The sequence below is a fragment of the Rhinoderma darwinii genome, chromosome 2, assembly GCF_050947455.1.
Source record: "Rhinoderma darwinii isolate aRhiDar2 chromosome 2, aRhiDar2.hap1, whole genome shotgun sequence".
Lineage (NCBI taxonomy): Eukaryota > Metazoa > Chordata > Amphibia > Anura > Rhinodermatidae > Rhinoderma > Rhinoderma darwinii.
The window spans coordinates 216,710,175-216,734,359 of record NC_134688.1 but is presented as its reverse complement, the minus strand read 5'-3'; the positions used below and the strand labels follow the sequence as shown (position 1 = coordinate 216,734,359).

The window sequence follows — 24,185 nt, the reverse complement described above, 5'->3', positions numbered from 1 at the left end:
CAAAGTGGAAGTAGAGGGGTTCATAAGGTCTGAAAAACAATGAGTTCGGACTAAATTTCACTGCTTTTTCACGCGTAACTATTGACTTCCTTGATTTAAGGTTAACTATTGATAAATAACTCGTACAAAATAAAGAGTGCTATATCTCAATTTAAAAATTTATACTTTTTTGATACTCATTAAAAACATACATCAATGAATCTGAATGCATAAGAAGCTCCCAAATTGTGGATACAGCGTAGCTCGCCTCTCTATGCTGTTTCCGTATTTCCAACACATTTCTAGTTACATAAACAGAGTAGGTGGTGTATGAAACTCCAGTCTAATTAAATCTTCCCCAGTGTCTGAACCAAAAGAAAAGAAAAACGGACACTGACACCACCATTGATATTAAACACATTTTTATTACTACTTAAAATACTGGTCTTCAGGCAGTCACGCACACTCTGAACCGCCATTGGATAATTTTATTTAAACACTATTTTTAAAGGTTTTACCCAACAAGTCGGAAATAACGTACAGGAGGGCGACGACGATATGGAATATTACAGCACTAAGTAGGCTCCGCAAGTTTTCTCTGAAGCATTTAGACATGTTTCCATCTCTAAACATGTTTCCATTATTACCATCAAATCAATAGAGCAGGTTTCCCCTAATCAGAGACGTAGCCAGGTTCCCCTGCACCTGGGGCAAAGATTCAGATTGGCGCCCCCCTAACTTCTTTTCCGACATCTCCTTTCCCCTCGACATGTTTGCCTTCTCTACCAATAAATGAGGTGTAATTTCTTTTCATAATTTTTTAAATCTAAATCGAGCATAAAACCATTTCTACATTTTACAAGCAATATAGTTCTATAAGGGAGTTACCATAACAATAAATTAAAAGAAAATAAATTAAAGAGGCCACACACAGCCCCTTGAAGATAGCGCCACACACAGCCCCCTGTAGATAGCGCCACACACAGCCCCCCCCCTTGCATATAATGCCACACAGCCCCTGTGGATAGCTCCACACACAGCCCCCCCTTGTAGATAGCTCCACACTTAGCCCCCTGTAGATAGCGCCACACACAGGCCACCCTTGTAGATAGCGCCACACAGCCCCCCCTTGTAGATAACGCCACACATAGCCCCCGCTTGTATATACACGGCCCCCTGTAGATAGCTGCACACAGCCCCCCCTTGTAGATCGCTCCAAACACAGCCCCCTGTAGATAGCTCCACACACAGCCCCCTGTAGAAAGTGCCACACACAGCCCCAATAGTAAAAAAAAAAAATATTTTGTGTCGCCATATTCTGAGACCCATAACTTTTTTCTTTTTTCGTTGATGGAGCTGTGTGAGAGCTTTTTATTTGTGAGTGAGCTGTAATTTTTATTGCTACCATTTTTGAATCACCTTTTTATTCAATTTTTTAGGGAAGTGAGAAAACCAAAAAACAGCACGTGAATTGTGAATTTTTTTCCTACAGCGTTTATCCAGCAGGTAAAATAATGTGATATTTTAATTATTCTGACTTTGTTAGTTTGATCGCTGCAACAATACATTTCAATACCTATGTATTGCAGTGTATCGCGCCAATTACCAGCTCCTAATAAGCCAAACCATCGGCACCCCGTAACCGAGCCCGGGGGAGGGGGGGGGGGCTAGGAGCTGACACAGGGAGCCACCCCCCCCCCCACTTTCTAATGGCTTAGATGCCGCAGTCGCTATTGACCATGGCATCTTGGTGGTTAAACAGCCACGATTGGAGTTATCTTCAATCCCAGAATGTTGCAGTAAGGTGTCAGCTTTAACTAACAGCTGACACCCGCTGAGTATAAAGTGGTCTCAGCCCCTGAGCTTGCTCCATACTCCCACTTGGCAGCTGTGATGTAACTGTAAGGGCATGACCACACATGGCGGAATTCCTCCGCAACTGTCCGCATCAATGCCGCACCTAATCCGGGTTGCGGATTACGGCTGCGGATCTGCACAAAATGTGCAGAAAATTGATGCGGACTAGCTGCTGCGGACTGCGGGAAAAGTGCTTCCCTTCTCCCTATCAGTGCAGGATAGAGAGAAGGGACAGCACTTTCCCTAGTGATAGTAAAAGAAATTCATACTTACCGCCCATTGTCTTTATGACGCGTCCCTCCTTCGGCATCCAGCCCGACCTCCCTGGATGACGCGCCAGTCCATGTGACCGCTGCAGCCTGTGCTGGGCCTGTGATTGGCTGCAGCCGTCACTTACACTGAAACGTCATCCTGGGAGGCCGGACTGGAGACAGAAACAGGGAGTTCTCGGTAAGTACGAACTTCATTTTTTTTTACAGATACATGTATATTGGGATCGGTAGTCACTGTCCCGGGTGCAGAAACAGTTACTGCCGATCGCTTAACTCTTTCAGCACCCTGGACAGTGACTATTTACTGACGTCTCCTAGCAACGCTCCCGTCATTACGGGAGCCCCATTGACTTCCTCAGTCTGGCTGTAGACCTAGAAATACATAGGTCCAGCCAGAATGAAGAAATGTCAAGTTAAAAAAGCAAGACGCATCCGCAGCACACATGACATGTGCATGACAGCTGCGGACTTCATTGCGGAACTTTGAATCTCCATTGAAGTCAATGGAGAAATTCCGCCATGAGTCCGCCACTGCTCCGCAACAGACAGAGCATGCTGCGGACACCAAATTCCGCTCCGCAGCCTCTGCTCCGCAGCGGAATTGTACGCATCGTGTAAACGAACACTGCTAAATTAAAGTGAAAGTCAATGGAGAAACGGCTCCGCTGCGGAATAACGCTGCGGAGTGTCCGCAGCGGAATTTAAGTGAAATTCCGCCATGTGTGAACCCGCCCTAAATGTCGTCAAGGGGTTAAAATTTCCACCACAAATAATTCATAGTAAACACAACAATATGAAAATGAATATTTATAAAAAAAAGACACACAAAAAAAATCACTTTTAAGAGCATGAATTTATTCACTTTATAGAATCCTAAATATCCAGAATTTCAATAGCATAAGGAGTGCACTTTTTGCTGGTTGCATAACTAATACAGAACCTTTGTTAATACTAACTGTTTAATTAAATTAATAGCAATTCTGGAAGACAAACTCAGTTGATAGAAAATATAAAAATTTTACTGTACAAAATTTTACATCACATTCAAAAAGATACGTGTCCATTACACCATAGTACAGACTCCATTTACATAGCACTGAAGTCTCAGCCAGTAGAGCAGTATTGTACAGCCAAAATAAACATTGCCCACATTTACAGGACTAAAAGGATACAGATTTTACAGTGATATTCACTCCCTTACAACACCACAAGGATTATTACTAAACAGTCACATTGAACTTAGTGGTCCTTTTAAAAAACACTTCTAAGAAAGAAAAAAAAAAAGATGCAAAAATCTATACATCATAAAATCAAGACACTAGTGCATCAAACCAAACGCATAGATAAAACTGAATCGTAAGAACAGAAGCAACTTGTACATTATATTGTCATTTGTGGGCACTCTGCTGTCAAGAGTTTTTTTAATAAGAGATTTACAGAATTGTAACTATAGACACTTGCTGGTCATGGCACCAAACACATAGTTCTCACCCGTTACTACCATAAAACTGCTGCCCATGTAATGCTGGTGGACAATGTGTTGCACAATAATCCATTATTAATAATGACTGGTAACATATTAGTTTTCAATATTTAATTTTTTCCCCTCAGCATATGTAAGATTTTATATAATATATAGAGGGCCTAGTTTGCGTCTTCTTACTGCTGCCCAGTTGGACACCATGAATGTAATAGTTGAGGTCATGGAACACATTCCGTTCTTTTTATTTTTCATCAGTGATTCCCAAGATTACTAACATGGGGGAACTCTGCCTCCAGTCCTACCTTAAAGTTTGGTGTAGGAAATTAGTTTGCCACTGCTACTGTGAAAGTGGCAGGTCTTCCTGCAGTTGTGTTCTGGGGAGACCATCCCCAGGTTCCAGGGACTAATATATATATATAACACAATTATATAGATATACATATAACACAATTTGGTTTTGTATCATATTCCATATACAGAAAATGTTGAAATTCAGTTGGAAAACTCTGTGTGTTCGCCAACTGGACTGTGTTTCAGCTTTGCAGAAAACTGGACAAAAAAAGTCTCTCGGCGAGAATGTTTGGCGCGCCGCTTACGAACTCTTATGGTGTTTTACCTATTTGACGCTTTTATTTATTATTTTTGTGAGTATGGATTAAAACTAGCGTGGAGCATACAGTTTTCAGAGGGTGTTGCTCTATGTCTCTTTTCCCCACCTACTAGAGATATAGGATCTTGTCCTACCAGGAGTTTTGAACGTGGAGAGATTGTATGGAGCTCTGTGGAACTACAAGGATAAGAATAACAATATATACCCTCACTGGGTCGCGGACTGTCTACTGCATTTTTCTGGGAGAGAGTGTCCATACTGACTACAAGTTGGACTGTTTAACTAGTGCCGTCTGAGAGAAAACTCAGTGTGAACAGGGCCTTATATTTTTTTTGTAAACTGAATGGTGTTCTCTTGCCTAGTTTGTATGAACAGCTACGCTTTATGAAATTAAGTGATATAATGTTACTATTGGAATCATTCTGTAATCTCATTATAAGGCCTAGTGCATCAGCAGAATACAGTCTATCGACTGCTGGTCCGGAGTAGCAGACAGACGCTGTCATAAAACATTCTGCGTATGATGATATATTCAAAGAGCAATGATGGGGAATTTGACCTCTATATAGGCCTGCTCTTTACTAGATACACAGCCACTTGTAAATAGAGTTATTCTCTTAGGTCATGTACATGAGGGAGTTGCTTTTTATGCACTTCATACTTTTATATGATTAGTATGGTGAAACTAAACTGTTTATATCTTAAAAGAAGTTTCAGTGAGGCAATGTTATGACTTCTTAAGAAAGGCTTGCTAATAACTCTGAGCAATCTTATACTTGTTTGAGGATATCACCCTTGTGATTTATACATTATGCTGAGTTCACTAATAAAACGTTTCATATATTTAATATGACAGATGCCCAAGTAAGGTTTTTAATAAAATCCAATTTAAAAGAAGAGGCTAAGTGCTAGTAATCTCATTTAAGACCTATAAAACTTTTTAGTTGGTTTACCCAGGGCCGGATTAACAATGGGGCTGATGGAGATACAGCTCCCGGCCTTCCTCCAAAAATAGGCCCATGGGCTGAGCATCAATGCATCTTGCCTCAGGTGGCGCTCTTCCCTGACTGCAGGGAGCGGCACATCTGCAAAGATGACGCAAGACCTGTAGTATCAGTGCAGCTTCTGTGGTTAGAACATACTTCTCATCCACTTTGCTGGTACTGTAATACGCAGCGGAAGTTCCGTATGAAAATCCATAAGGAAATCTTGCAGTGATTGGGCTACGTGCGGAGATTACCTTAAAGTGGCCATAAGTAAATGCTCAGTTTGAGTTATAACATTTAGTAGGAGCTACAAGTGTCAGTTGAGATTAAGGGATGAAGAACAAGGTACTCGGCACTGCCAGGCTTTCACATATCTATTTTGAAGCTTGTATTTCTTTTTCAAAATGTTTCTTAAGAGTTCCTGATGTGGTAAGTTGAATTCTAAATGCAAACTACAAGCAACCAAGTGCTTATATCTACTCTGAAATATGTCTGCTAAGTGGTGGACTCAGAGCTTATCCTATTCCAGCTCCACTTCTGACTTGAAGAGATTGTCTATCATTCTCACAACAGGCTTATATCCAGTAATAGCAAAAATTAAAACACCAGCCGGTGGTAAGATAAATGTAAAAATTACATATACCTATAATTAAAGCTTTAAGAAGTTGTCTAATCTCATGCTATTTTGACAGTTTAATTTATAACTACAGTTAAATTAAAGTATTTTTATAACCTTTTGCAATGGTATATACATTCCAATCACTTATTTTCAACCGTCTTGCTCCGTTTTCTCCATGTGACTTCCTGGTCTGGGGTTGTGCTAATAGCCCCACATGACTGTTTCCAGGTGAATAGAAATAACTCACATTTATGCACCTCAGGGCCTGTTCACATCACCATTGCCCTTCCGTTGAGGGTTTCCGTCGGAGGTTTCCGTCGGGTTAACCCTTCAACGGAAAGGCAAACGGAAACCTAAGCTTTTGTTTCCCTCACCATTGATATCATTGGTGACAGAAACCTAGCTAATGGTTTCCGTCTGTGACAAGGTTCCATTGCTCTTGACGGAACCAATAGCGCAGTCGACTGTGCTATTGATTCCGTTAAGAACAACGGAACCCTGTCAAAATAGTGACAGACTGAAACCATTAGCTAGGTTTCCGTGAGATTTCCGTTTGCTTTCCGCTGAGGGGTTAACCCGACGGAAACCTCCAACGGAACCCCTCAACGGAACACAGACGGTGATGTGAACACAGCCTTATTTGTAATTTCTTATCTCATTTTGGGACACGAGCCGCTGCCGCTATCAAATCTGGTAAGAGCTCACTGAGCATCATCTCCTGGTTTTGCCTGTACAGTGCAGTATGGAGGTAAGTGGAGTGTTCATGCCCAGAGGCTGAACTAAGCAATACAGAGAGGACCTGGGACCGTGGGGCTGTGTGTTTACTGCACATGCATGTCCTCCACTGCTCTGATGGAGGACGCTCCAATAGTGACCAAGGTAAACAGGAAGCCCCCCATGGACAGTGAATAAGGATTTCTCTAGATAAGGAGACATTTTTAATGAAACATTGTAGCTTAGAAAATTATGATTGGGGCAAAAGGAACCATCTCAGATAAAATCACTGAGCTGAGACTACCCCATTTAATGACTTTAAATAGTAAACCAGAGAGTGTGATGTGCTGTGTCGATAAGATTTTGCCATTCGTTATATTTGTAAACAGATAATATGCAATACATATTGGGAATTAGGGTTATTATAATCCAAAGAGCAATTCAATTTAATTCTTGTAAAATTGATTTGGGATTTGGATATCATTTTAACTGTCTTAATATGTTTCTAAGCACCTTAATAATGTCATAATTCAAGCAATTGTAACAACAATTGGCCAGTGTGAATGAAGGAGATCGATAATAAAACTATTCTTAATGATTGATTTTGGTCCATCACGTCACCCTAAAAATCATCAATATTAGTGGCAGGATTGGTAAATGTTAATGCTGCTCATAGCAACATAAACATAAGGCTCTACTGACTACTGCATGGCTTTCATTAGAGCTGGCACTGGGCAACAATGATATCGCCCTGCCAGAATCGCACTGATGGAAATTTCCATCAAATCCTCGGCCATGAATTTTCAAACCACAAAATGATCATTGATGGTTTGGAAAATTGTGGTGTGTAAACCAACCTTTAGTCCTCAAATGTTAAAAATGTATGATGTTATAAATCAGGTAGATTTCTGAGAGTATGTTGGAAATTTTTTGAAACTTTTAATTATTCTGTATCAATATCGAGTGAGTACCTGAGCAGCAAGTGTCAGTTTTGTCTACAACTTAAAATCAGTCGTTTGTTGTTATAATGATTTGCAGTGAACATAACTCTGCTTGCTACCAACTAAATCTATGTTTACTGTATGTAAAAGAGCCCCCCAAAGTGGACTTGGACACAGAAAGACTTGACAGCAGCTGTCTTCATATTGTCCCATCATCAGCACATTAAGAACTGTTTTACGGTACGTGGAGTGACATAAAAAGTTACAGCCCCGAGAATCATCTTAATGCAATTCTGTAGCTTATACAGGAGAAAAAAAAGTCAGTCACATTTATTCACTTTCATTGACACGATACAACTCACATGTCCAAAATCATATGTAAACAACAAAATCAGCGGGTAGCGCTAAAGCTCAAGCCATTCTGCGCTGGTAGGGATAGGCAAGGCACTGCTCTGCTCCTGTACAGCGCAAAATGGATTAATTAAAAAATTCATTTAAAGAGAAAAAAGCATATCCATTAAAGGGGGTCACCACTGGCTGCAAATCCAAACTCTGCCGGTTGCTGTAGTACTAAGCATGAATATCACTTTCAGACATCTCACAGCATATTAGATCTTTTGGTTACCCTGCTCCAAGACTCCCAGGCCAAATCTTTCAAAACGGGGGATACTTTTGCTACTGTTAATGCTAAAAGAAGGGGGAACAAAACAAACATGTCTAAGTTAGACCAGTTATAAACATTTCAAGTTGCACTTCATCCACTATACATACATAATGTTTTTGATTATAGGATTGTCCAACAAAAAGCAACGTTCAGGCCTAACAGAACCAGATCGGTTACTTATTTATTTCCATCAGTTTAAGAGTTAAGAACTATGTAAATCTCACTCTTTCTGCAGTAAAAGAAAAATGTGATAGTTACTCAGCCGCTGATATACTGCGTAATACTGTGTAAATGATGTGACACCCCCTCACCTTCCAATTCTACTGTGGTCACTATGACAAGAGAATGAGGTATTGTCACTTCACTTCCCTTTTCTTCATGGGAGGAAGCAACTACTGCTGACCTAGAGTAGTGGGTGGCAAGCGGTAATTTCGTCTCTTCTTATTGAATATATGAACTGCAATTCAATATTTATTATTTGCTTTGCAAATATTCTGGGTGTGGTAGCTTCAGGTGGAGAGAGTACGGAACATGTATAAAACAGGGGGGGGGGGGTCTGATCTTTAAATGCAATGTCAAAAACATCCTGTCTGACTAATGCCAGGTCATAATCGCAAATATAAGAGACTCTATTAGGGTACAGCCACACGGAGCGGCCCTGACACGGTCGCAACGCGGCCAAACAGCCGGCACCATGTAGGAGCGGCTGACAAATACCTCGTTAAGAGGTATTCTGGTGACATGCGCATTGCTGCTCCTTTAATTCTCTATGGGAGCGCCGGAGATAGCCGAGTGCAGTGTTCAGCTTTTTCCGGCGCTGCCATAGAGAATGAATAGAATGTAAGTTGTTGTAATTTGCTAAATCGTGCGGCCATAAAGGGTGTATTAATTCATGGCCGCACGATTTTGCAGATAAAGGGACAGTTTACCCGCGTTAACACGCGGCCACTAACAGTCTGTTTGACAGCCGCACCGAACATGGTGTCGGCGCGGTTGTTAGCCGCATTGCGACCGTGTCAGGGCCGCTCCGTATGGCCTTACCCTTATAGGTGTGACAATCATAATAAAAACTAGGGTCAATACTAACACTTTATAGACATACAAAGTGGTAAAGTATGTCCAAAACTAATTCTGGTACTGTATATTATGGTGTAAACCATTGATATTGTGCTGTGCATTGATGGACAATCTTAAAAACACACACACACACACACACACACACACACACACACACACACACACACACACACACACACTAAAAAGTGCTTATTAGAAGGACACAGAAGTAAAGCACCAAGTGCAATGAATCCACTTAAATGCTGGTAACCCTGCTTTAGAAAATGTTACTGCTGGCCCATAGTGCTAGAGAAACTAGATACACAGATTGTCCTAGAGTTAGTGCCAAGTAGATGTCTTGCAGTTAGAATTTGTTATTCAAGCAAACAGCCCACACCAAGAGAATAGCAGGCAGGAAAAAGATCAAAGCATCAGATACATCCAAGGGTTAATTTTTTTTCGTAATATTGGTGATTATTTGTTTTGTGGATGAAAGGTAAGTGTCCACGAAGCTGTAGATTAGCAGAAGACGCATGAAAGCATGCAAGGCAGATGGCCAGCAGCTATAACCTATGAGGGGGAGAAAACACAGTTATTCAACAATCCTCAACAAAATGAATGAATTAAGGAAATTGTATTAGTAAGGTCACAACACTGTTATAAAAAGCAAGTTTAGTGGGTTATAAGAGAAAAGAGACCGCAACTGACATGATATGTCAATATTCCTGCATGGATTTGATAAAAAAAAAAAAAATCTCATGTCAGCTACAATACTATAAGGCTAGGGTTCCGGGGAAACAAGGAGTCACAGACAACAATAAGGTTTTTCCATGGAAAAGAAAGTTGCAACAGACCTTGTAAAAATCACAAAAAATGCAACACGGTCACAGTACTTTGCAACTTTTTGTTCCCAGAGAGAAACATTAAAGTGACATGCGAGTCGTGGTAATGCCGTGGTTTTATCGTGTCTCACTGGCAGATTGACCTTCTGTAAAGGAAAAGCAGAACTCGGATCAGAACCTCTTCCCTTTTTAGGGTCAGAATCCTGCACTCATTTTCATTTATATGATGCTTATTTCTGTAACTATTCAACCCTGGTCCCTACTAGTTTATAAATGATGTTCTCATATATTTCCTCAATCTGAAGCATGCAGCTGCCATAACTGTGGCAATAAGGAGGGCCATTGTATGCTGCTACAAGTTTCTTACATTACTTTATGTATATATTCTGTTATGGATGGGCCGAGTCTCCATGACACATCTTGTTAGCCAATGATAATAGAGCGAAGAAAGCTTTATACAAGAGAACCCAGTAATCTATAAAGCTAGGGGTTTCCTTTAACAATGTATTTTCGAGCAGAGGTATAGTACCTAACACTCTTTCATGCTGAATATTTAAAAAAATAAAAGGTGCATGGAATGCAAGGGTGACGAGGAATAAATCTGCCCATTTATTTGTTGGCAACTGGGCAGTGGTGGTGAAAACCATGCTGGTCGAATTGACCCTTCGTGTAAAAATTGTTCCAATGTCTACGGACAGTACATGCAAGGTAAAATATGTCATATGGAGGTTTGGGTGATACAGAAGGAATCAAAGCAGATAGAAGGCAAAAATAAAAATCAACAATGCAAACGAGTTCAGAGACATCCAAGGTGGTAAGCCAGGGCCCACAGCAGGAGAATGGAGGATGGAAAGAAGAATGGCAGCGATGAGATCAGCAAATAATCAAAATCCAAGGGGGGAAAGAAAGTAAAAAGAGTCATTTAATAACATTCCCTTAATAGTCCAGAAATGTACAGATACACAATTGATAGCATACCTACTAAATATGAAGACAAATTGTTCCTAATATTTCAAGTTTCATAATGGGTATATACAAATGAGCTGTATATTGTATCAAGAACTCACCTTTGCTATAACTTTACTCAATGCTATGTTTTTCTATATACAGGCTTTCAATTTGCTGAACAATACAAATTACTTTGCTCAAAAAATATTATAACTTATAAAAGTGTCTTCCTACATAGATATTGTGCTCATGTTTCCTTGATGGAATGTATAGAAGTAGCAGATTATATCCACTGACCCTGAAAGTTACTAAATCCCTTTACTTAGCTCTGTTTTAGGTGAAAATTCACGGCACTGCAATGTTTGTATGCTTATTTTCCCGGCAAAGTAGGGGCCAAATTACATTCACGACATTGAAAAATGATCATTGTTTCCATATCTGACTAACTTTCTAGGAGCCAATATGGGACATTGAGATACTCACTCTGCAGATTTCCAGAAGTGACCTGGATGTGACAACCTTCGGTTAAGTTTTGGCAGCTTCTCTAACATGTCCATAAGGATTGTAAAGCTTGGTCTTTCATTAAAATCAAATGCCCAACATGCAGCCAGAATCTCCTGTAGGAAATAAAAGGTTACAAACAATTGTAAAAAATTGAAAATACTACTACTGTCATTCACTTTACATAAAATGGAAAATTAGTCATTCAAGAGAAAGAGACAAGCCCTTATATATTGGAGCTGTTGTGGCGCTCAGCTGACACCGAACCCACAGGGAGCCAGATATTTTCCCTGCTGCAGAATCTAGTATTACATTGCGGCTATTCACAGGAACGGTCGTCCATATAATACATGGATGGCTTGAGTCCTCCAGATTTGCTTGTTTTTTTCATGAGATCACCCCTTTAAAAGGCCGTTCTAAATACATCCAAAACTCACTTTGGACTGTAAACTTATGAAACTTCATTTACACCTTCAAAATATACTTACGGTGACCTCTTTTCCCAGACTTATAGTAGACAGCAGCTGCTTCACACCTTCACCACTTCCAACTTGCCAGATAAGAGCCTCGGTTGCCTGACTTTTGAACGGCCAATCCCGAGCTTGCAGTTCATACCATACAGTCCTTAAAAATAAATAAACATCATGATAAAAATAATTAACTTTCTGCATAAGCGTATACGCATACATATGTGTACTCAGACTTTTATAAAGTTATGGAAGAGAGCACAGAATACAGCGTTAAGACTCCTCATGTGAATACACATGTGGGCATATATAATATATAAAACTACCTTTACAGTACTTGAAACTGCCATATGTCATGTGAAATTGCCTTTGGCCAAGGATGAAGTGCAGACTGTTCCTCTCTTATCTTGATTGAAATGCGTACTAGAGACCCATTGTCAATATGGATGGATTTATGACTTTCTTCAGCCTTACTAACAAGGGAACATTTATTTCATATTCTTCGCTAGCTTTAAGCCTGTTATACACAAGAGAATGCTGCTGGCCGAACAGCTATATCTCTTATATTCCTCATAAACATGTACGCTAGTTTTGATTGGTGGCGGTCTGAGCACTAAGTGCCCCACCGATTGCTAAAACGAAGTGCCAGAAGCGCTCGGGTGAGCGCTTAGCTGCTTAGTTTCTGATCTGCTTCTTCCAGGAAGCCGGTCAGAAACGAAGCAACTCAGTGCTCACCCGACCACTTCTGGTGCTACGTTTTAGCGATCGATGGGGGTCTCAGTGCTCAGACCCCCACAAATCAAAACTTCTGACATGTCACTATGACATGTCAGAAGTTTGTTGAAAGTTTAGTTACACTTTAAAGATTCTCGCCACTGTGTATTTAATGTGTAAAAAGTCAAGATTATATATATATATATATATATATATACACACATACATACATACATACATACACTCCTCAACATTGAAATTGCTACACCAAGAAGGAAAAGTTTTGGAATTGTGGAAATCACGCATCGATAGACATGTTAATGATATCCAAATGATAAAAAAACAGAAATAAAATGTTCCAAACATCTTGATTTATTTAGTATCGAGTATGAGCATGACGCGCAAAAATAAACGCACTTATACGCGTTGGCATGCTATCAATGAGGTTATTAATGGTTGTCTGAGGAGTGATATGCCACACTGAATTCACTTGGGCACGCAAATCATCAAGATTGGCTGCTGGCAGCTCCCTTTGCAATTGCCGCTTAATGACGTCCCAGATCTGCTCGATGGACGAACAAGTCCGGAGATGCTGCAGGCTATGGTAGTACGTTTAGGCCACACAGGCTGCTCACAGCAACATGAGCAACATGCGGACTGGCGTTGTCCTGTTGAAAAACGGCTTCTAGAACACTTTGGAGAAATGGCTGTACCACTGGTTCCACGACCAAATCAATATAACGCAGAGCTGTTAGTGTACCTGAAATGAAGACTAGAAGGGGTCCAGCTACTGTACATTATGCCACCCCACACCATAATCCCAGGAGTGGGACCGTTATGACGTTCCCTTGTGAAGGACTGTTCATGGCGTTGCCCACATAGTCTCCAGACCAATCTCCGGCTATCATTGCATCCGAGACAAAAGTGGGACCCATTGCCGAAGGAGATAGACCCCCATTCTAGTCCCCATTCCTGTCTTGTTGTGCATCATGATAGCCTTTGAGAGCAGTGGCGTGTGGTCAATGGAACATCTGTAGCTGGACATCTAGCTCGTAGCCCAATGTCGTGCAAACGCCTTCTGATGGTTTGTCTCAACACTGGTTGCCCCTCTAGGCTTGGGATGTGACGTCCAATTTCATTTGCAGCACAGAATGGATCACTACGCGCCAATATTCCAATCAGGGGATTCGTCCGTGCATAGGGTTGGCCTCCACGCACCGCTTGCTGTCATTCCCATTCGCTCTTGTTCTCCCAACCACCGGGACACGCAACGTTGAACAGTGCTAACATCTGGGCTTAGGCTTGTAGCAATCAACCGGAGTGATAAACCAAGGTCTCTCAGTTCAGGGATTCTGTCCCTCTTAGTTTGCGACAAGTGGAGATAACTGGCACGTTGACGAAGAAGACGCACAATCATCCCACACCACTTGATCCGATTTTTGAGGTTTGTGGCTAAAAAACTTTGCTTTCAATCTGGCTTTTATGCCCCCCCATATGTCACAGATTGGAGCTAGGTGCTTGAAAATTTGATCATTTGCAGATGTTAGCGACACCTGCTATTGTCTCGATTTTCATAACCTTACGGCTTGCCCTTTTTGGTATTGCAATTTCAATGTTGAGGAGTATATATATATATATATATATATATATATATATATATATATATATATACAGACACTACCATTCAAAAGTTTGGGGTCACCCAGACAATTTTGTGTTTTCCATGAAAACTCACACTTATATTTATCAAATGAATTGCAAAATGACTAGAAAATTTAGTCAAGACATTGACAAGGTTAGAAATAATTATTTTTATTTCTAATAATCATTTTCTCCTTCAAACTTTGCTTTCGTCAAAGAATGCTCCATTTACAGCAATTACAGCATTGCAGACCTTTGGCATTTTAGCTGTTAATTTGCTGAGGTAATCGGGAGAAATTTCACCCCATGCTTCCAGAAGCCCCTCCCACAAGTTGGATTGGCTTGATGGGCACTTCTTGCGTACCATACGGTCAAGCTGCTCCCACAACAGCTCTATGGGGTTGAGATCTGGTGACTGCGCTGGCCACTCCATTACAGATAGAATACCAGCTGCCTGCTTCTTCCCTTCTTGCATAATTTGGAGGAGTGCTTTGGGTCATTGTCCTATTGTAGGATGAAATTGGCTCCAATCAAGCGCTGTCCACAGGGTATGGCATGGCGTTGCAAAATGGAGTGATAGCCTTCCTTATTCAAAATCCCTTTTACCTTGTACAAATCTCCCACTTTACCAGCACCAAAGCAACCCCAGACTATCACATTACCTCCACAATGCTTGACAGATGGCGTCAGGCACTCTTCCAGCATCTTTTCAGTTGTTCTGCGTCTCACAAATGTTCTTCTGTGTGATCCAAACACCTCAAACTTCGATTCGTCTGTCCATAACACTTTTTTCCAATCTTCCTCTGTCCAATGTCTGTGTGCTTTTGCCCATATTAATCTTTTCCTTTTATTAGCCAGTCTCAGATATGGCTTTTTCTTTGCCACTCTGCCCTGAAGGCCAGCATCCCGGTGTCGCCTCTTCACTGTAGACGTTGACTGTAGATTTTTAACTACTATTTAATGAAGCTGCCAGTTGAGGACCTATGAGGCGTCTATTTCTCAAACTAGAGACTCTAATGTACTTGTCTTATTGCTCAGTTGTGCAGCGGGGCCTCCCACTTCTCTTTCTACTCTGGTTAAAGCCTGTTTGTGCTGTCCTCTGAAGGGAGTAGTACACAACGTTGTAGGAAATCTTCAGTTTCTTGGGAATTTCTCGCATGGAATAGCCTTAATTTCTAAGAACAAGAATAGACTGTCGAGTTTCACATGAAAGCTCTCTTTTTCTAGCCATTTTGATAGTTTAATCGAACCCACAAATGTAATGCTCCAGATTCTCAACTAGCTCAAAGGAAGGTCAGTTTTATAGCTCCTCTAAACAGCAAAACTGTTTACAGCGGTGCTAACATAATTGCACAAGGGTTTTCAAGTGTGTTTTTTCTAATCATCCATTAGCCTTCTAACACAGTTAGCAAACACAATGTACCATTAGAACACTGGAGTGATGGTTGCTGGAAATGGGCCTCTATACACCTATGTAGATATTGCATTAAAAACCAGACGTTTGCAGCTAGAATAGTCATTTAGCACATTAACAATGTATAGAGTGTATTTCTGATTAATTTAATGTTATCTTCATTGAAAAAAACTGTGCTTTTCTTGCAAAAATAAGGAAATTTCTAAGTGATCCTAAACTTTTGAACGGTAGTGTATATATATATATATATATATATATATGTACACTGTATATATAAAGATATATAAATAGATGCCAACGTTCAGAGGAACATTATTTACTTGGATAAAAGGGAACATATTCTGGGGGCGTGGCCTGGATATGGAACTGGTGAGACGCGTGGTGTAAGAGCTCCTGCTCCCTGACTGCTCTCAAGCCCGATTAATAGCGTCTATTTGCGACACACATCGCACTAATGCGAAGGGGATCACGCAACAAACCCCGACACCCGCAAGAAGTGATCAGCCAAGAACGAGGAGCGGTATACCTCATTATTTTTCGGACCCGGGCATGCCTGCATCTCCGGCCCGTCTATCCAATATGGTGGACCGCACTGGCACTTCAGGGACGCCGCCTCGGGGAAAGGCAAATCCTCCGGACCAGCCGCAGGACAGCTCGGCAGAACCGCAGAGGGGTGAGTCAGTCTCTAACACGGCATCAATCCGTGGTATGGGCCCTGAACTACAGCCACTAACTGCACAAATGGCGTCCATTCCAACTAAGCAGGATATGGAGGGCTATATCTCCCGCCTTGAAGCGGTTTGCAAAAATGAGATCCGTTCCTTGAAAGAGGACATTACACATATTAATGAATCGGTGGAAGCGATTGAAGTGAAAACACAGGAGCTACAGCAGCATCAGGCATCCCAGCAAACTTTATTAGAGCAACACTCTGCACATATACAAATGCTGTTTGATATGACGGATGATGCAGAGAACAGAAATAGGAGAAACAATATTAGAGTCAGGGGCATTCCAGAAGCTACGGGGCCCCAGGACCTCGTTCACACGTTACAGGGGATATTTAACATGTTGTTGGAAAGACCTGCGGATTCTCCGGTGGAAATTGACAGAGCTCACCGCACCCTGGGCCCAAAGAGCACGGATGTGGCCAGACCGCGTGATGTGGTGTGTAGAATCCACTTTTTTCAACTGAAAGAATCTATAATGAGGCAAGCCCGTAACAGGGGTACACTGGACTTCGACGGGGCTCCAGTGCAATTACTGGCGGATCTTTCTCGTTCCACTTTGGCAAAAAGGAGAGCCCTACGACCCCTACTTGTTGCACTTAGGGAAAAAGATATCCAGTATTCATGGGGATACCCCTTTCAACTACAAGTACGCCGGGGATCCTCCTTGTATTCAGTCTATTCTCCGGAAGATATCCCTGATTTCCTCGCTGCATTGGATCTCCCACAGATTTCCATCTTAGATTGGCCATATTTTCCTCCTATGCCGCAACGAACACCAAGACGTAATTACCGGATGGATCACTCCGCGACCCCTGCGAGACGCAGAAGAGTACAGGGTCCAGGAGCTTCCGCCCATGCCTCTCAGGAATCTTGAGATTGCTTCTTTGATACGTCGCTGACGGCCTCCATGGTGCTTTACTGAGTTCTACAGCGGTTAAGACAGCCACGGTCGCTTTTGATGGCTCCTGTTCCGCGGGTCCCGAGAAGTTTCCCCCCTGCCAGGCATGTTACAGGACTGGCCTGACCCGCAGGACTGTATAGGCGAACACAGATGGCGGCTACCTCGACATCAGGCTACGACCAGGTCATGATTGCTAGAATTAGATGTTGGAACATTCCGCTCCGTTGACAAGAAGGGGTTGGGGTTACTTTTTTATGTCTTAACATGCTGCATTGGGGATGTGAGGGAAGGGGACTGCATTTGGGATTTATGTATGCATTACAGATCAGAGCGAGCCCCAAGGTAGGGATCATGGGTACACACCTCCTCCCTGGCAATGGGCCAAGTGAGTTTATATAGATCACCGCACATCATGTCTGCAGACCTCTGGAAATGGGGGGAGGGGGATGATAGAGCTTTTGGCTTTCATACAGTTCCTGAGTGATGGATATGGGAGTAATACCCCCCTGGGAGGGGGCCCTAGTCGGGAATAAATGGCTGTATAGTCAGAATGGCGGCGGGTAGAAGTATCTGTAGGGTAATGGGAGTCAGCTAGACGTGGTACAGGTTATCTTAGCTAAGGGATAGTTGCCCTGGAGGAAGGCGTATAGTGCTAGGCATATATTAGCCAGTTACGGGCTGTTGGTTCATTGTTTGATGACGTGATAATTTACATGTGTGTTTATACAGGGAGTCGGGCATTCGGGAGTTGGTTGGGAGCTTCCTTCTTCCATAGTCCAGTCAAACCCACACTTAAAAAAAAAAAATAAATAATAAAAAATAAGAAAAGTGACGATTCCAACCAATTTGGGTACAATTTTATTACTACATACAATTCCGGAAGCAAAGCATGTTTGAACATTATTAAAAAACACTGGCATATTCTGAAAAGCGACCCATATCTGAAAGGTATTCTCCCTGACAAACCCTCAATCACGTTCAGAAGGTCCCAAACGTTACGCAACCTTTTAACACCCAGTAGATTGAGGAATATAGGCTTGAAAACACACAATACACTTCCTCCTATCAGTGGCTCTTTCCGCTGTGGACATCTGAGGTGCATGTGTTGCACCAATATCACACATGGTTGCAAAACCTTTATGTCCTCCACAACTAGTGAATCCTTCCCAATAAAATCATTCATCAACTGTAGCAATAATTTTGTAATATACTTGCTAAAATGTCCTTGTAATCTTCAATATGTGGGAAGAACCACACAACAACTAAGATGTAGGATCAATAAACATAGATCTAATGTGAAAATTGGATTTATGAAACATAGTGTGTCTCGTCACTACATCACAGTGCACAATAGTGATTTCAGCAATATCCTAGTCACCCCAATAGAATATATCCCCCCCTCATATGGCGATAGATTTACTAGATTGAAACAGAGAGAAAATTTCTGGATATTCAAGCTCTCCTGTTTACAACCCAGTGGCCTCAATGATTTATCGGAATCCTCACTGGATTAAACCCACTACACATCATATTGTTCTGTTTACATATGTTGAAGTATTTTTACTTCCCTATGTAATTTTTTGGCATTTTTTGTAATATTTATGAACTATGTATTATCAATGCATTATTATTATCATCAATTTATTATTTTTATTTATTAATTGCACATTTTTTTATTCATTAATTGAACTAAATGTTTGTTTTTTTTTTGGTTTTTTTTCATTCTGTGTTTCATTCCTTAATTGTATTTAATTTATTTTGCCATATTTTATAACTTATCAGCCTTTTACAATATCCTTGCGACTGTTTTATTCAACTATTTAATCCTTTTTTAATATGTGCTCTTATCTATTTACATGGTATCTGTAACTCCCCTATATGTCCTTGCTCACTCACCCATCCTTTTCCCGTCCCTCCAACTCTTTTCTCCCTCTGGAGATCTTGTTCTGTTTACCTCGTTTTGCTCTTTTTCTCTTTTTGGCCCTCTGCGGCCTCCGTCTCTGCTCCGTTGCCATAACTACAGGGAACTCTTTCGTGCCGTTCGCTAACAGCTTGATTTATTCCTCCACTGCCTGCGCTTCTCCTGTGGACTCAGCCAGGACACACGTAGATATTACAGAGTTATTTTAACTCTTTATTGTTTCTCCTGCTGTCTTTTAAATGTGTTCCTCTGCTTTTTTATTTTCACAGCGCATAATGTAATATTGCGTATCCCGTTTTATTTTGACTTTACATTGTTCTGACATTTTACATGCATCAACAAAATGATGCAGTATTAATTGCAGGATCACTTAGTGATGTTGTTTGTTGTTTTTTGGCTGGATTGCGAGTCCCGCATTTAACATCTGTTTATATGACGTCACTGACAGCTCTCTCCATGAGCTTTGCTTTTGCGGTTTTTTCAGGCTGCTGTGGATTTTTTAATCATGTTTGGCTTATTATTTAAGATGTCTCTTTGCACTGTTTGTTCTTCCTTGGCCTGACGAAGACACATGTCCTGTGTTGAAACGCGTTGCCTATATTTAATAAATCAAGGAATTTACCACTGTTACCCGTTTACTTATTAGTAGCGCTCCCCTGTATATCCATACATTTTTTCCTATTTTACTATTACATTGCGGTACCACGCTTCCATGATACCGGCATCTGGATTGGGGAGCAGCAGCTATTTGTTTCATTCTTACATGCTCACATCAGTGTTGTACCTGATTTGTACAACTTGTTAAGGTGAGCGCGATCACCTATTTTTACATTTTTCAACCTTTTCCATCAGGTTTATCTTGCACCATGTGGCGCTGTGTACTCTTTTTTTTCCTTTAAACCCACACTTAGGGCGTGTTCGATTGAACACTTTACTTTAACTTCTTTCCCCTAAACTGAGTAGTTTTGGGGCTGGATCACTGTCTGTAGTGAATCCTTTCGTTCACTTACTCTTTCTTCTCTTATTTCCTCTTACCCTTCTTCCTCTTTCCCAGATGGAGCCTTTAAAGTGTTGCTCATTAAATGTCCGGGGATTTAATACCCCGCAAAAACGTGCACAAATTTTGCACCATATGCACAAACAACGTGTTCAGATTTTACTTTTGCAGGAGACTCATTTCAGGACTGATCATGTGCACACTCTGAAACATCGCTACTACACGCAGTGGTTCCATAGTACCAACCCTACTGCGAAATCCAGAGGAGTGAGTATCGCTATACATAAATCTCTTCCGGTCTCGGTTGTTGCTACCCAATATGATACTCAGGGGCGCTATGTATTTCTGAAACTTCGAATATGCGAGCGACTGTTCACTGTGGCGAACTTGTATCTCCCTAATCATGACCAGGTGCGCGTATGCAGGAGTTACTTAACGGAACTCTCAAAATTCGCGGAAGGTCTCTTGGTAACTGCAGGAGACTTTAACTTTACAATGGACAGGGTTGCAGACTCCTCCTCGGGCAGATCCTCCGTTCCCGCTTCCCAAATGGCTTCCCTTAAGTCTAAACTGTTCGGCATGCAAATGGTAGACATTTGGCGGATTCTCAACCCCCAAACACGGGATTACACCTTTTATTCTCCAGTACATGACATGTACAGCAGGATAGATTTGTTTCTCATTAGCCATCATCTACTTTCCTGGTCCCCGAAATCTCAGATTGGAACTATGATTTGGGCGGATCATGCGCCGGTTTACTTGTCTCTTACCTTCCCAGACACTAAACAGCGGGAATGGCATTGGCGGTTGAACCCCCATCTGTTAAGGGATGCGGTTTGCCAAACGGCGATTAACAGATCCATCTCGGAGTTTCTGGAGCATCACGAGGAAGACCCCACCCCTCTGCCGGTTCAGTGGGAAGCGTTGAAAAGTGTATTAAGAGGTATATTTATACAGCAAGGGGCGAGACTAAAGAGGGAAAGGGTTTTCAAAATTAATAAGCTCTTGTCCCAGATACAGACTTTAGAGACCACCCACAAAAGGTCCCAACACCCCCAGACTCTGGCAGAGCTACTAGAAGCACGAAATTCACTGAGGAACTTATTAGATCAGGCGCATGCGTCGTTTCGAGACCGGATGAGACGTTTCGCATATGAACACTCTAACAAATGCGGGAGGGCATTAGCTAACTCATTACACCCACGGACCCCTCAATCCTTTATACCGGCGATAAAAACGACACAGGGTGAGGTCAAACATAAACCAGAAGACATTGTTAAGGACTACTATCAGGCACTATACAACCTCAAGGGACCTTTGGCAGATATGTCGCCAAGTACCCTTCAACAGAGGATCGATTCCTATGTTGAACAGACGGCGCTGCCGACGTTGGAGGAGACCGAGACGGCCTCACTAGGGGAGGCCTTCTCGGAATCTGAAATACAGGCAATCATAAAATCAGCTCCATCGGGTAAAAGTCCGGGTCCGGATGGATTCCCGGCGTCCTTTTACAAAACCTTTGTCACTAAACTTCTTCCCTATATGACTAAGGTATATAATGCAGTAACAACTTCCGTGCCATTCACTCCGCAAACATTGGCGGCTACCATCACAGTGATCCCCAAACCAGGGAAAGATACCTCGGCTTGCTCTAATTACCGTCCAATCTCCCTGATAAATGTGGATGTAAAACATTATTCTAAGGTTATCGCAAATAGACTAGCCCCACTCTTACCACGTTGTATCCACGGAGATCAGGCGGGATTTGTTCGACATAGAGAGGCGAGGGATAACACCAATAAAACCACACTCTTAATCTCCTATGTCCAGAAAAAGTCGCTACCCACATGCTTAATATCGGTAGACGCGGAAAAAGCCTTCGATCGGGTGCACTGGGGGTTCCTGAAGTCGGCGTTGACCCAGGTTGGGATTGGCCCCATTATGCTAGATAAGATACTATCCCTATACCAGACACCTACGGCACGGGTTCGGGCAAATGGCATACTCTCCACTACATTCTCGATTGCCAACGGTACTAGACAGGGGTGCCCCCTGTCACTACTGCTTTATGTCATCACAATGGAGCACCTGGCAGTGGCTATCCGTAATTCTCCAGATATAACAGGGATAGAAATAGGTAGAGTTTGTCACAAATTGGCCTTATATGCTGATGATCTCCTGCTCTTCGTAACGAACCCAGTGATCTCCCTACCAGTACTCATTAGAGAATTCGAAGTATTTGGCCAGGTCAGCAATTTTAAAGTAAACTGTACAAAAACTGAAGCACTCAACATTTCTTTATCTTCTGAGACACTGGAGCTCTTAAAGTCATCCTTTAATTTTAAATGGCAGGCGAGGTCAATCAAATATTTGGGAGTTCAGATTCCTAGGGATTTGGTAGATCTCTTCACTCTCACCTATCAGCCTTTACTGCAAACCACTCTTAAAAATCTACATTCATATGATCGAGCACAGCTCTCATGGTTTGGCCGCATCAATGCAATCAAAATGGACATCCTCCCTCGGTTTTTATATATGTTTCAGGCTCTTCCAATATTAGTCCCCGGAACATTTTTTAAGGCATTGGAGAAAGCTTTTCGGAACTTTGTGTGGGGCACATTGAGGCCACGCCTTAATATGAAGTCACTGTCCCGTCCAAAGCTGAAGGGGAGAGCTGGACTCCCGGACTTGATCACTTATCATCAGGCCGCAGTACTCGCAAGGGTGGTGGACTGGTTTCATAATGGATCCAAGAAACAATGGGTGGAGATTGAACAATCCATAGTTGCGCTCTCACTTAGATCGCTGCCATGGATCCTTCCTGATTATAGGCCGGCGCTTGCGACCCTGCCCTTGCTGACCCAGCACTGCATCACTCTATGGGACAGATTGATGGTTAGAAAGGGCCTTTCACATAGACCCGGGCTTCTAAGCCCGCTGTTTGATAACCCAGAATTTTTACCAGCCGTCAATAAGAAACAGTTCATGATTTGGTCCTCTTCTGAAAACACGAGATTATGTCAGGTAATGTCGGATGGAGGGAGGCTCCCTCCTTGGTCCGAGCTGCAAGGAGCGTGCCCGGGGAGGAAGCTTTCTTGGATGGAATATGCCCAATTGTCCACATTTTTACGCCTGGCCCTACCAGGTGGGATACATATTGTCACTAACACAGCGTTTGAGTCGCTGTTGCCTCAAACGGAGCCGCCGGCTCGGGTGATATCTAACCTGTATACCTTACTTTTAGAGGTAGGTGATGACCAGCCTCCTGCATACGTCAGCGCATGGGAGCGAGAATTGGGAGTAGCACTGTCACTGAATGAGTGGGATCGAATATTTTTTCTGTCTCACAAAATGCCGGTGGCATGTCAGGCACAGGAAAAAAAATTAAAATCCTGACTAGATGGTACAGTTGCCCACAGAACCTGAACAGAATGTACCCTGAGGTGTCAGATTTGTGTTGGCAGTGCGGGACCGAGACCGGAACAATGTTGCACATCTGGTGGTCATGTCAAGTATTGCAGACCTTCTGGAAAGCGATTTTTGAAATCTATACGGAAGTGGAAGGTACACAGATGGTGCCAACCCCTCAGATGGCTTTACTATCTCTAATTCCGGGCCCTTTGCCGAGTATTAGGAAGGGGCTACTGCGGCATTTCCTGACTGCGGCACGAACAGTGATTCCTAGACATTGGAAGTCTCCTGTGCCGCCCTGAGTTGTGGAATGGGTAACTGAAATGGATTCTTTATGTCGAATGGAATCTCTGGTCGCAGAGGATAGTGATCGCATTGGCGCGGTTCTTTCTCTGTGGAGTGCATGGTCGTCCTTCAAATCTGGTCCACACTTTGCTAAATGGCTAGGCAGAACCCCCCCATAGAGGGGTCGGTCAGAAGCAGTCTGCTAACTTGAGGGCTTCCGTCTGGGAGAAG

General features: G+C 42.2%; 1 protein-coding gene across 2 annotated transcripts in view; it reads right to left on the bottom strand.

Annotated features, from left to right (window-relative positions):
- Positions 1-2,959: 2,959 nt before the first annotated feature.
- Positions 2,960-24,185, bottom strand: part of KSR1 (kinase suppressor of ras 1) — a 163,494-nt gene continuing 142,268 nt past the window's right edge. For both annotated transcript variants that reach the window (XM_075852833.1, XM_075852832.1), the window contains 3 exons: positions 11,961-12,096; positions 11,455-11,588; positions 2,960-8,148 (listed from right to left, as the gene is read on the bottom strand). In XM_075852833.1, the coding sequence (XP_075708948.1) occupies positions 8,070-8,148; positions 11,455-11,588; positions 11,961-12,096 (349 nt within the window). In that variant the 3' untranslated portion in view covers positions 2,960-8,069. The remainder of the gene's footprint in view (positions 8,149-11,454; positions 11,589-11,960; positions 12,097-24,185) is intronic.